Source organism: Histomonas meleagridis (genome assembly GCF_020186115.1).
Source record: "Histomonas meleagridis strain 2922-C6/04-10x chromosome Unknown contig_37, whole genome shotgun sequence".
Taxonomy (NCBI): domain Eukaryota; phylum Parabasalia; order Tritrichomonadida; family Dientamoebidae; genus Histomonas; species Histomonas meleagridis.
Window position 1 is genome coordinate 87268 of NW_027150880.1, and position 13891 is coordinate 101158.

General features: G+C 28.6%; 3 protein-coding genes across 3 annotated transcripts; all 3 read left to right on the forward strand.

The window, feature by feature from the left end:
* Positions 1-536: 536 nt before the first annotated feature.
* GO595_005665 (exostosin family protein) lies at positions 537-1487 on the forward strand (the record flags this gene model as incomplete). The annotated part of the gene is made up of 1 exon (XM_067918933.1): positions 537-1487. The coding sequence occupies one exon, from the start codon at positions 537-539 to the stop codon at positions 1485-1487; it is 951 nt and encodes a 316-aa protein (XP_067774160.1).
* Positions 1488-6699: 5212 nt separating this feature from the next.
* On the forward strand, positions 6700-10365 carry GO595_005666 (Cytoplasmic FMR1-interacting protein; the record flags this gene model as incomplete). The annotated part of the gene is made up of 1 exon (XM_067918934.1): positions 6700-10365. One exon carries the CDS (start codon positions 6700-6702, stop codon positions 10363-10365), a length of 3666 nt encoding a protein of 1221 aa, XP_067774161.1.
* A 3205-nt stretch (positions 10366-13570) lies between these two features.
* GO595_005667 (uncharacterized protein) lies at positions 13571-13891 on the forward strand (the record flags this gene model as incomplete). The annotated part of the gene is made up of 1 exon (XM_067918935.1): positions 13571-13891. One exon carries the CDS (start codon positions 13571-13573, stop codon positions 13889-13891), a length of 321 nt encoding a protein of 106 aa, XP_067774162.1.

Sequence of the window (13891 nt, forward strand, 5' to 3'; positions counted from 1 at the left end):
AAATGAGCTGACGGCATATTTGAAAGGAAAACGATTAAAGGGGTCCACCCTGTTTTGAATATGTAAAACATTCAAATGAACAACTTTTACAATTATTTTACAATTAGATTCTAATTGTAGATTTAACTTTTAGTTTTGTACAAAATGTAAAACAATGTCATAAAACCCACCATAACTTTTTATTCTAGTTACTTTTATAATAACACGTTTCCTTACTAATTATCTATTAAATGAGCATGCACAATTAAAAATATTTTAGATAATCGTGATATAATTTAATTTTTTTTAATGGGAAACGACCGTTTAGAGAACGGGAACCGTTTATTATTCTGCTGTTTTATATAAAAAGTGGAATGCTGAAACAAAGGAATTATTCTTATTTCAAGAAGAAAATTAAATCATCTCTTTGGTTGATTATTTATTTCAGCATGGTTTCATTGATTTTTTCTTTATATAGAACCTCACCATTTCCAAATATTTTCATAGAAAAATCGAAATTCTCACGTAAAAAATTTTATAAAGATGTACTCAAGTGTATGAATCAGCCTCCTGATGCTCGTTACATAACAGATGCAAAGTCAAGAAATGAGCAATATCAGATAATTGAAGAATATATCAAAAACAATTATCCCAATGTCAGTGGTACTTGCTATGCATACTATTGCGGTAAGCAACTCGAAGAACTATGGTATGACGAATTTCATAATAAGCCCATTGAAGATTTTGGTATTTTTGTACCCATATTTGTCAAGTACGTCAATCTTTACTTTGGCCTCCCCGATCAATATGGCTCGTTTGTTAATGGATTGTTCAAAATTTTAAATCCAAATTTTTTATACATCACGGTCAGTAGTTATTCCGATGGAATCGAGACTGTTAATAACCTCAAAGTACCAGAAAATGTATTTATAGTGTCTGGCGGTGGCTTAGGCCATGTTCCATTTCATATTTTTTTAAAAGAACAACCAGCACTTAATGTTTCCAAAGAGCCGAAGTACACCACAGTCTTTATGGGCGACAAAGGACGTCATGATGTCCGTAAAAAGATGATAGACATCTGTAAACAAAAGCTCGGAGAAAAGTTTTACACCGGATTTAATGATCGGTGGGTCAAAACATATCAAGACACGAAAGTTATATTAACTCCGCGAGGCTATGGACGAAACTCATTTCGTTTTACCGAAGTGTTACAGATGAGAATGATACCAATTAACATTTATAGCGATATTCCTTGGGTTCCATATTATGATTCGATAAATTGGAGCGAAATCGCTTTCATCATAAAAATAGAACAGCTGAATCAGACATTGGATAAAATAGAAAAAATGAGTTACGAAGAATTGGAAAAAATGAGAAGAAAAATCTTGTTGCTAAGAGATACACATTTCACAGTAAAAGGCGCATTAGGTCAATTGGCTAATTTCATGAAATATGGTTTCGAGGGAACTGATTTAAGATGTGGAACTAGAAAATATAAAAGAACATAACATTATGTTATAAATATAACCAATAATTTTGTTGTTTATATCTTCAAAGTCAAATTAAGTTAATAAATTTTATATTTCAAAAGAATATTTGAAAATTATTTATATCATTTTGTAAAGGAAATATGTTAGCATCTATATATGGTCATAATGATTGGTTCGGAACGAGCTGTTCGAAAATTTAACCCTTTACCAAATTTGTAATGTTGAGTGCAAGATTGCAAATCAAGTGACATAAATAACTTTTTCATTCTATGTTTGGCTATTGAATGCGTATACAAATTTTTGAATGAGATGATTTTAAAAAATAAGAATTTTTTGGTTGCTTTATTTTTTTCGTTAATGCAAAATTGAATGGTAGAAATTGTGTAATACACAAAACAATGTTTTTTCTGTGGCGACCGTTTGGGGTACAATTTTTTCTTTGAAATATCTTTTGAGCAAATTTACCTAATGGGTTAAACAGCATACAACAGAAGTTAAGTGATTTAACACAGAAATTAAATCATCGACAACATTACGTTATCAATTTTTTCTTAACGTTAACATTGCTACAAACACCAAGCACAGAAAATTATGATATGGAATAGTTTCTGACCAGAAGTTGCTGGAGCATTAAAAGGACAATCAAAAATATGTGAAGTAGCTAGTGAATGGATAAAAACGATTACGAGTGATTTCATAAAACGAGGTTAATTATTAACACCATTTTCACTACATATATCATTTGGAATAACATCTAATTCAAGAAATTTTGTAAGTGATACAATTGATGCTATTGAATGTATAATTAACAAATTTGCAGAAAATAATACCCTGAAGACCTCGGCCATTTTTGTATAATGTGCTTCAAGGCTACTGATTCTAATCCTACACGTATTTCGTAGTGCAAAAATAGATTTCCGATGACAGAAATTTGTTGAATCTTCAACTTGGTATATGGTAATACATTAAATTAACTCTAATAAAAAGACAAATTGCCAAATTAAAGGCGAAGGCCATACATAAATGTATATCAATGCTGCATAGAAAGTTACTAAATGTTTCGCACTCAACGAAGAGAAGCTTTTACATGAAGACAATAAGAACTTAAGGCGTTAAAATAATAAAACAGATGAAACGCAAGGTTTTGCTAATATTTATATCGAATTAGATGATCTAAGTGAAAATGTACAATTAATAAGGAAATAACCTCAGAATCTAGAGGAAGGAGGACTCGAATTCGATAAAAGGGCTATCACAAGGGAAATTGATTATCTATCTGATCAGATAGATTAAACATAAGTTTGTGAAATTAATTTCCCCAAAAATAAACAAGTGGAAAATTTGCAATAAAAAATAAAAATAAAAGTTTTTAAACTATAGCTCGCCTTAAGGCTCACAAAAAAATATTTGGGCTTAAAGAAAAGTGACATTTTGGGGTGCCCTAGAGAAGTGATCACTTTTAATGTTATTTTTTGCCAAAATATAAAAATATCTCACGAAACCCTTGTTTTATTTGAACCAAATTATAAGAATCTCATTAATTTCATCTATAGGTCTTTTATATCTATATATTATCTTGTTCATCAAATTTTGTTACAATATGAACCTTGAAAACATGATTTTGTCCCCAAATGAAAACTTTATTTCTCTTATTATTTGAGATATTTATATTTTGTCTATAAAAATTTTATTTTTAGAAAAAATTTGATTATTCTATCAGATAAATTTTTGAAATATTTTTTGATGTGGAGATATAAAGAATATTCAAACTAAAAATTGTGTGTAATCTTTAAACAAATTTAAAAAACCTATGTAAATAAAGCCAAGCCATTCTGATGGTTATAACATAACATGTGTGCCGCTTTCTGATTGGTGTATTTTTTATCGTTGTTGGCAAAATTTTATTCAATTGGCATAAATTAATTAATCGAAAGGTAACACAATTCAAGAATTTAATGAATTTGCAAATAATACTTCAAGTATTATGAAAAAACAATCTCGTTATACACATATGACTGAAAAATACATTTGATAGGAATATTTAATGTTTTAATGTAAATTTTGAAATTATTATCTTTAATTTAGGAAAGCACTTGAGCTTGCAGAAGCTTATGGTAACACCAATGTTATTAATATACTTCTTGAAGGAACAAATATTAATGGTAAAGATATTACTTTATTTCAATCAAAATTTGATTTAGTTATTTGATAAATATTCAAAATATTTGGAATTTTTTTAATATATTTGTACCATTACTTATATGGGCATGCATGGAAAATAAAGTCAAAGTGTTTAAAGCTCTTCTTGAACAAAAAAGAATAGATGTTAATATTAGAAATGTTTTATTATCTATACCAATGTTTGTATAAGTAATTGAATTTTTTATTATTAATCCCAAAGATATTTATTTGTACTATTTAATTTTTATTTCAATAATTTTGTATTTTAAAACAATATTTGGAAATTATTTAGAATATTTAATACAGTACTTATGTATGCATCTGGAAATAATAAAATAAATATAGTTAAATTACTTCTTGAACACGAAGGAATTGATATTAATGCTAAAAATATTTATTTGTTTTATTCGAAATTCATATTAATAATTTTATATTTTAAAATAATATTTGGAAATTATGTAAATTATTTAAAACAGCACTTATGTGTGCATCTGAAAAAGGTTATACAGAAACAGTTAAATTACTTCTTAAACAAGAAGGAATTGATATTAATGCTAAAGATATTTATTTGTTTTATTTAAAATTTATTTTAATAATTTTATATTTCAAAATAATATTCGAAAATGATATAAAATATTTAGAACAGCACTTATTGAAGCATCTTATAATGGTCATACAGAAACAGTTAAATTACTTCTTGAACAAGAAGGAATTGATATTAATGATAAAGATATTTATTTGTTTTGTTTAAAATTTATTTGAATAATTCTGGATTTCAAAATAATATTTGGAAATTATTTAAATCATTTAAAACAGCACTTATGGCAGCATCTAGATGTGGTTACATAGAAATAGTTAAATTACTTCTTGAACAAGAAGGAATTGATATTAATTTTACATCTATTCATTTGTTTTATTTAAAATTTATTTTAATAATTTGATATTTCAAAATAATATATGGAAATTATTTATATTATTTGATTCAGCACTCGCCAATTTGTATTGGGAAGACGCCATGAAAATTTTTAAATTGATTGCTGAGCGCGCAGAAAAAAGGAACACACAAACGGGAATTAAGCGATACAACGAACAGTAACAGGAATAAACGACACATCAACATTTTTATGTATATATCTTAGCATTTAATAAATTACTTCTTTGGAGCAGGTTCTGATGCTGAATCTTCTTCCTTCTTTTTTTTAGATAGGTTTATCAGCTTCGAGTTACGATTCCTTTTGGAAGCTCATGGAATTTACTTGGTTTGATGCTGATGTTTGTATGCTCTGATCGTGCCGGGAAGACTTCACTGTGCTTTAATTGCTTCTGGTGTATTCTTCTTCTGCGCGGAGTACTGCGATTTCATCCATTCATCGCAAAGCCAAGAAGACTTTGGCAACGTGTCTTTGGAAGTGTTGCATTAACTTGTGCTGGCTTGTTAAATGGATGAACTTCATAGCTCCAGATGATGCATTAGATATTTGCTTTTATGATTGTGTAACTTTCTTGTTCGCATAGAGTTCATCAAGATATTGGAAGCAGACTCTCTTCAAATGATAAGATGACCCATTTTACAGGCTGGTGCAAGTTGATAAATTGATAGATCTTGAACACTTTATAATTTCATTTAAGATCTTCATTATTCTCTTTCTATCCTATCCTAATATTAAATAATCACATATTTCGATGAATTTAATGTTTTACCATAAATAATCGCAATTGTTGCATCTGATCCTTTTTAAATTTTTACAATATTTCGTTGGGTCAAATTTCTAGATAGTATGTAAATTACATACAATTTTAAAATAAATTTGGCTATATTAATTTTTTTCTATGCAATCATTGTTGGTTGGTTTCTGTTTTGTTTAATATATATTATTTTTCCCTTGAAGTATGTTCAAATATACATTTCTAGATGCAATAATAAATTCTGGATCAAACATTTAAGATAGCTTCCGAATGTTATTTTGTATTTATTTTTGTCTTTATATTCTAAAGTTTTAACTTCGTTTAGAAAATCCAGATATCAAAATCTTTAATTCTTATAACAAAAGATGAGTACATCATTTCACTAATCATCAAATATAATGTTAATGAGTAATTTTCAAAATCGATTTTGTACTTTATAAAATTTAATGCAAGAGATATATTTTCTTTTTTCAAACCGAAAATTATTTGATTAAGTGATATTAAAGTTTCCAATTCACTGTGAATATTTTGATTTGATTTTATTATTTTAGAAGACATGTTTTGGAAAATACGATCGAACACCATCTCTGTTTGGTTAGAGATAACAATAAAAGTGTAATTTTTGGATAAAATTTATTTGTTTTTGACTTTCCTATGATAAACTTAGCAATTCAAATTGGTTAATATAATGATTAAAATTTCATTCGAAATAAAGGAATAAAAATTTATAAAAAGAATCGACAAACATTTTGTCAAGCCTTTTTCATGATGAATATCTAACAATACTTCATAAAATTTATGACAAATATATTTAATATATTGTGAAGTGCTTCTGACTTGACACTAAAGTTATGTTATCAACTAAATAAAAACAATTATTGTTTTTCTCATTAGAACATTTATAGGCAAATAGTGATTTTTTTTTATGTACAGTAGAATATATGCATATTAAATGGAATACTATTTTATTAACAAAATATATGGTTGTAGATTTTTAAATTCATTTTAATTAAGATTACAATCATTTCATATATAAATGTCATTATTACTTTCTAAGTTAAGCTTATATCCAAAAAGATATTTACGCACAGTTTACTTTTTTAGCCTTAACATATAAATAACATTTTATTGTTTAATAAAAAAAGAAAATACCTTTGGTTGTCTCTGTGATTAATTTCATTGAAATTATTAATTGATTTTATGAATATCATAAAATTATCCAATGAATTATTTGTAAAGTGTGGTTTAAAATGAATGAAAAGAGATCTCTTTCGGAGATAAAAACTGTACAATTTCAAGCAGTTTGAAATTTTTTGGGTATTCATTTTTTCTTTGATTATTCGGTCATTTCACTTTGAGGGCGATGTCAAACAGCGGGAATCTCCAAGAACAAGAAGCCCTTCAACAGTGGGGTGACATTGATGAAAAACCAGTAACTGGGAGTGTTCCTCGAGCTGTTCCTTTAATAAATTTAATTTCTTATCCAAAAGAAGATGAGTACAATTATAAAGTTGCAATCGGAACAGGCCTTTCATCAACGCTATCTATCATGCAAATTTATCAGCTAGATTATTTAATTGAAATTATCGATAAACACATATCTTACATTTATCCGTTAAGATCTACAACTCGTGGCTTAGAGGAAGCCTTAAAAAAGACAAATCCTCCTCAAACCAAAATTAATCCAATTGCAACATCAATGTTAAAAAAGTTAATGAATAATTTTAAAACAATCAAACAACATTGTGATGAAACAATTAGTCAAATTTCAGCAGTATTCCATCAACAAGATTTTTGGTTCAATGGTTATTATAGTGATGTTTTTCTTGATAAATTATTTTATCTTATTTACCGACTAATTTCTCTTGGTAAGCTTTGCCCAACGAGATCAGCTCTTTCTGATGATATTTCAACTCTTCATAAACTTATAAAGCCCGTTGATAATAGTTTAGTTCCAATGGAAACTCGTATGTGGATGAACACGCCAAATGCCATCAAAATGTCACTTCTAGACCAGCTTAGTAATCTTCCTTATTCACTTGTTCTTCATATCTTCAACATATTTATCAGACGAATAACAGAATTACTTAATGAAGAACGTTTTATATATCCAAACATGGAAACAGCGGCCATTATTTCACTTCTTTTTATCATAGACTTTTTCACGAAGATGCAACAAAAAGAAAAATCAGATGCATCTGCCAAAAAGAAAGTCCTTAGAGAAATTCCAAAGACTGTCATACCTCTAATTACTAAGGAGCGTGCTAAGCATCCGGCTCTTGTCTTAGTTTTTGAATTTGGAGTAGATTTTGATCAATTTATTACTGTTGCAACAGACATTACGCAAAAACTTGGTGGTAAGCCACGCTTAAACGTCAACCTATTTTCAACCCTTAATGAGCTTAGCGAATGCTTTACAAGTGTTTCGCAAGTGATTTCGAGAATAACCGCCAACGATACGCCAAGTAAAGAAACCGTCGACCGAATCATAACACTTTTACCAAAGGCATTTCGTTTAATCGGGAACTCTATCCATCTTTTAACCGAATTTGTTATTGATAAACATGACCATGCGCCGCCTGCTCCAACTACAACAGAATCTGAAGAAGAAGGAAATACTAATAACAAAATGCCAATGAGTAAGTACGAATTAGCAATGAGATATGGCTTAAGTGATGACGAACGTGAGAATATAATGCAAATCTTAGCTTTATGTCGTGCATTTCGTGAAATGCTAACAAGTGATTTACCACGATTAAACTCAATTATATCCAATTACATCCAAGAAGAGATCCAAATCTTTGTTAAAAACGAACTCGAATCAGCATTAATCAAGCTCAAGACGAAAATGAAAGATAATACATTAAGTAATGAACTTGAGAAACTTCGAGCCACAATGGGCTATTTCAAAAGCGACGACGAGATGGTACTTAAGATACGTAATAAAGAGACACCACCGTTAGTTACCTATGAAGCACATTCGCCACCACATATATCATTATTACAATTATTACGTAGCCAATTACAAATGATCATTAATCCAGAAAGTTCTATAATGTCGAAAGGCATTTTTTTCTCATCATTAGACAAAGCCACAATTGAGAGCTTTACGAAATTTGTCAAGCAGTCAGAATTTTATTATGATTTATTACAATTAGAGAAAACATTAAATATTGTTAGTGATCAATCCTCATTATTCTTTAAGGAATTCTTCTTAGATATGTATCGAAAGTCATCGGAAATGAAAAGTCATGCCAAAAGTGAAACAGCAGTACATTTTCCTATTACTACATCATTACCATATGTATTAATTGATTATGCGATTACACATCCAGAGAAACAAGAATTAATTGGATCATTATATTATCCATTAAGTATTTATGATGATGCCGCAAGCAAAGCATTACGTTATTTAGATTCACGTTATTTATTTGAAGAAATTCGTGCAGAAAGTGAAATTTGTTTATTAACTATATCCAAAATGATTGTTGACTTTGTCTTTGAGAAATTAAAGAATTTCTTTAATCAACAATTCATTGATCAATATAATAATCAATTATTAAAGAATGGATTTGATAAGATCATCAACACGAATAATAATGATTCATTACGAATTATTCGAATCTTACAACAAAATCAACTTTTCTTATTAGGTAATCATATTGATATTAAGTCTATATATGTATCACGACTTAATGAAATGTTCTTTAATAACATATCGAATAATTTAAAGATTATTACTAATTATGGTATCTTAGGGTTAATGATATTTTCTAAATCGAATTCGATATTAGAAGAAATGCATAAAACATTTGTTAATTATGGATTGCAACTTACACCATTTAATGATATCATTAAGACATGTTTAGCCATTACTAAGCCTGATAGTTTCCGTAGTAAAATTCTCGAATATATAATAACACATATGATACGTAAGTTAATACCACAATTCTTCTTACATTCAAACCCTCATAGATTAGTTCCACCATTAACAGGTGAATCAACAATAAGTAAATTCTTAAAGTCACATAAAATATCAATACCTTCAACACTTAAACAAACAGCATCATTTGTAACTGTTGAACATTTCCGTGAATTATTTAAATATATTGATGACGCTTCAATAGTTATTATCATTCAAGAGATTAAGAATTATATTCGTGAATTATTTAAAGAATTTGTTTCTATTTATAGTGAAACGCATGGAAAAATACGTCGAATTTCAAACGTATCAATTGCAACAAGTTGTCATAAGGCATATGATATGTTCGAAGGCGCATATCGATCATTTATGTATGAGAAACAAATCGATGAATTGTTTGGTGTAATGCGTTCAATAGGTAACGCTATAGCTATATCGGAAATGTTTGATTACGCATTTTGTTTAAGGCGTTCATCATCACAACAAATATCAAGTTATATATATCAAATTAACCCGGGTAACATTGAAGAGCCTTTAAATGATTCATTTTTCTCGACTTTCGATATAAATTTTAGTGAATATAAGAAATATTTTAATGGTATTAATGTAATACCAAACAAATCTGAAATTGCGCCCCCTTTCATGCAAGAAATTATATCAGAAATAGCAAAAATTTGTACTGATAAATGGGAATTATTCGATGAAACTTCGGGAAATTTATTCGATTTCCAGTCGTATCGAGGATTCGCTTCTGTTTGGAGTGTTTTGGAATATGTTTTCATACTAAAAGAAGTGTATAGTAAAGAAAGTAATAACGAAAATGAAGAAGAAAATATTAAGAAAGTAAACAGAGGCGCATTCGCACAGTTCGGAGAAGGCGTTTTGATTTGCGCTGCTGCAATTCTTTGCGTAACAAAACAACAGAACTTGGCAAAGATGTTGTCAATAGGTGGAAGAATTTCACAAATGAGAAAGACTGACTTGGCAATACTGGAGGAGGACGTGATGCCGAAGTTTTTGGCAGTAGAACAATTGGTGGAAGAGGCAATGAGCTACTCGACCTCGTCAATAGCACCAACAGTTGAAGCGATTTATGGAAGAAAATAATAAAAATGAAATTATCGAACAAATTAATTCGTTATAAATTTTGTGACTATTTAACTCGTAAAGAGTTCACAAGATGTGTCGTGCGATCTAATCAGCATTTCGATATGTTATGAAATTTATTACACATTTCGATATGTTATGTGATATAATTATAATTTTGATATGTGGTGTGATCTAATCCACATTTCGTTATGTCATAAGGTCGAATCCGCATTGCGATATCTGAAAAAATATTTTTTCATAATGTATAATCGATTACAATTTGGAAGTTATCAAAGAAAACATTGATGTTCCATTTCGAAAACTCAGTTAATATATCTTAGAGAAACGAGTTACAGAAGAAGAAGAAGCACTTTTTTTATTTGGTGGTTAAAAGTGGCAAAAGATTGGCACTTTTCATAAGAGGGGAATGCAAGAACAAGAAAAACAAGTTTGTATTAATGTAATGGGTAAATTAATGTCGAAACCTCTTGCAAGAAGCTTCGTTGATATTCAATATTTTACTTCTCAATTTCCTCAATTAAACCCGAATTTCGAATTTTTTCCTTCAATTCTAGAAAGAGTTAAAAACGATCAATTTACATCTATTGCTCAATTTTCCTCTTACTTCGAAAAAAATTTAAATTTGGTTATTAATTCCATTGCCATGTCGGAACATGTTGACCATAATTTGATTGCATTGGATGGTGTGGCCAGGTCATTTATATCATATTTCGGGAAGACGCTTAAAAAACAAATGATGAGTGATTTTGAGAGATATAAAGCAAAAATCATTAAATGTAATAATAAAGTAGAAGAAATTAAACAAATCAGACCGCGTGATTACTATGAAGATGAAGCTATATTTTTACAAGTTTCCTCTTTTAATCCAGATCCAATTCCTCAAAAGGTTTTTCCTACATAAATATGATTCCCAAATAATATCAACAGATAAATGTTTCACAAAGCGAATTAACATAGAAAAACAACAACTGAATAAAAGTTATTACTTATTGTAATTTATTTTTCTAATCTTCATTTGCAAATAGGAATTATGTTTGCAATAAAAAATATTTACAATAATACTTTTAATGTTTGAAATAAGAATATTTATATTTACAATTTTTTTCCCTTTCTATTGGTCATGCTGTTTCAGTATAAATTTATGTATACATAATTTTCTCATGTTGAAATTGTTGAATTTGTTAATATAATATATTGATAAAATCTTATTAGAAGCACAAAAAATTTGTTCCATGAATTTCGGGATACTATAGTTTTGCTATTTCGCTACTTTACAACTCTTAAAATATCAGTTTTTTGATGCTGATGAAAACATTCCTGTATATCATAATTTTAAAGATAATTTTATTAAAAAATTTATCATTTTTGCTTAAAATAAAAATTATATCAATTATTCATGCTTTACATTAATTTATTTAATAATTTTAGAGGTATTCCTATTTTATATTTTAATATAAATTAAGACTTTATTATTTGAATGTGGGAGGATAGAATAACCGTTTTAAAACATTTTGAATTAAAAATAATCGTGTTTGAATTTCAGAAGTTTTTTGATTTTTTGAATGCTATTTGATCGTATTTCATCAAACCAATGGATAAAGTGATTTTAAAATACAAAAATTCGAACTTTAAAGTAACAAAAGACACGCTGTTTATAAACTCAAAAAAACTTCAAAATATAAAAAGCACTTATGAATTTGAAGAAGATGATTTAGTATCTAATGAATCTTTTTTAAACTTTCTAGGAGCTTTAACAGGAAACAAATATACAGTAAATTGCAGCAATGTTTACGAGCTCAAGTATCTTGCAAATAAATGGGGATTTAATCGCTTGAAGAATGAAGCTATTTCATTTATAACTCAATGTAATTCCCCAGAACTCGCTTTATCCAAATTTTTTTACAAAACCAAGTTCAATAAAAATACATCTGAAATCATCAGAATTATTTCTTCGAATTTTGATCATTATCTTAAATTCAAGAAGATCGATGACATCAATTTTGAAACCTTCAATAAGATAATTACATGTTCTTCATTCAAATGCTCTGATCAGTTCAGTCTCAAAAATTACATTTTTAACAGATATCAAAAAGACCCAAAATTTTCTACATTTTTTAAATACATAGATCCATCACTTTTCACAGATAGCGAAAAGAAGTCATTAAAATCAGATCCTAGCATTGATATCAAAATCAATCAATCGATCACATTTGGAGAGCAAATCAAAGAACAGCAGAAACAACTTCAACAACTTGAACAAAAGTTACGGGAGTTGTCTGTTTCAAAGGATTCTGATGAATATATCACTTCTCGGTTGGAAAAACTTCGCAAAAAATTCGACGAAAACATCAAACAAAAGGAAAACCAAAAAGAAACAGAACTACCCGTCGAAGGCTTCTTGCTTTCCCTTAACACAATCAAAGAGTCATTGGAGGGAATCGATCTGCGTACACAGGATCTTGAGTATAAGTTTGGTCAAGCGATAAGATTTGCTGAAAGATATAAATAAACTTTTTTGTTAATATTTTTTTATTTCAACTTGTTAACAAAATATTTTACAAAATTATTTACAAGTTCGATAATAAGTAAAACGTATGCAATATCTATCATTGTTCTTGAATAATTGTTACTTTTTTATCTTTAATAGTAAATAATTTTATAGTTTTCTGTATTTATCTATGATTCACAATATGGTTTAAGTGATATTTCATTACTTGTTGAAGGCATAGTCACTATTGAGTCAGTGAAAAACAGTATCCTGACAACTGGAATCATTGCAATTAATAAAAAAATTTTGTGTCATCATTGAATTTATCCAAATAAAGTGATTGTAACTATAAGCAAATTCTCTTGAGTTTAATATATATTTGCAAAAGAATGTTAAATAACATTAATGACTGTTTTAATATGCATCAACGCAAAATGATAAAATTACATTCTATGAGCGTTAAATTCCAAACGACAATAATTTGCGCAAACCCAAAGTTAATATAGAGTTGAAAATGATTTTTCTGACTGCTTTAAAATGCATCGACGCAAAATGAATTCCAAAAATATGTAATTACATTTTATTAGACAACAATTTCATATTTAATTCGACAATATATATGTCACTACCTTACCGAACTTCAGCAGTTGCACTTCACCTCTTTCTCTAATTTGGTATTTTCCACCGTATATCAGTTCATATACCGATCTCGTTATGTGCAACATTCCGTTCACTCCCATCAAAGCCATTTCGGATGCCAGCGCGATCACGTTTCCATTCACTTCGAACAGCGGCTTATCCAAATTCAGCAGACAGCAGACGACAGGTCCACCAGTTGCGATTCCTATCGAGAACTTAAAGTTATCACCGAATTCGTCTTTAATTTTCTTATTAACATCGACGCCGAAGTCGACCAATTCTTTACAATGCGCATCGCTTATGAATTCATCGTTAAATATTCCGGAGATTACATTAAAAGTATTACCGAATCCATCGATTAAGTTTATTGTTGATTTATTACGAGATAATTCATGA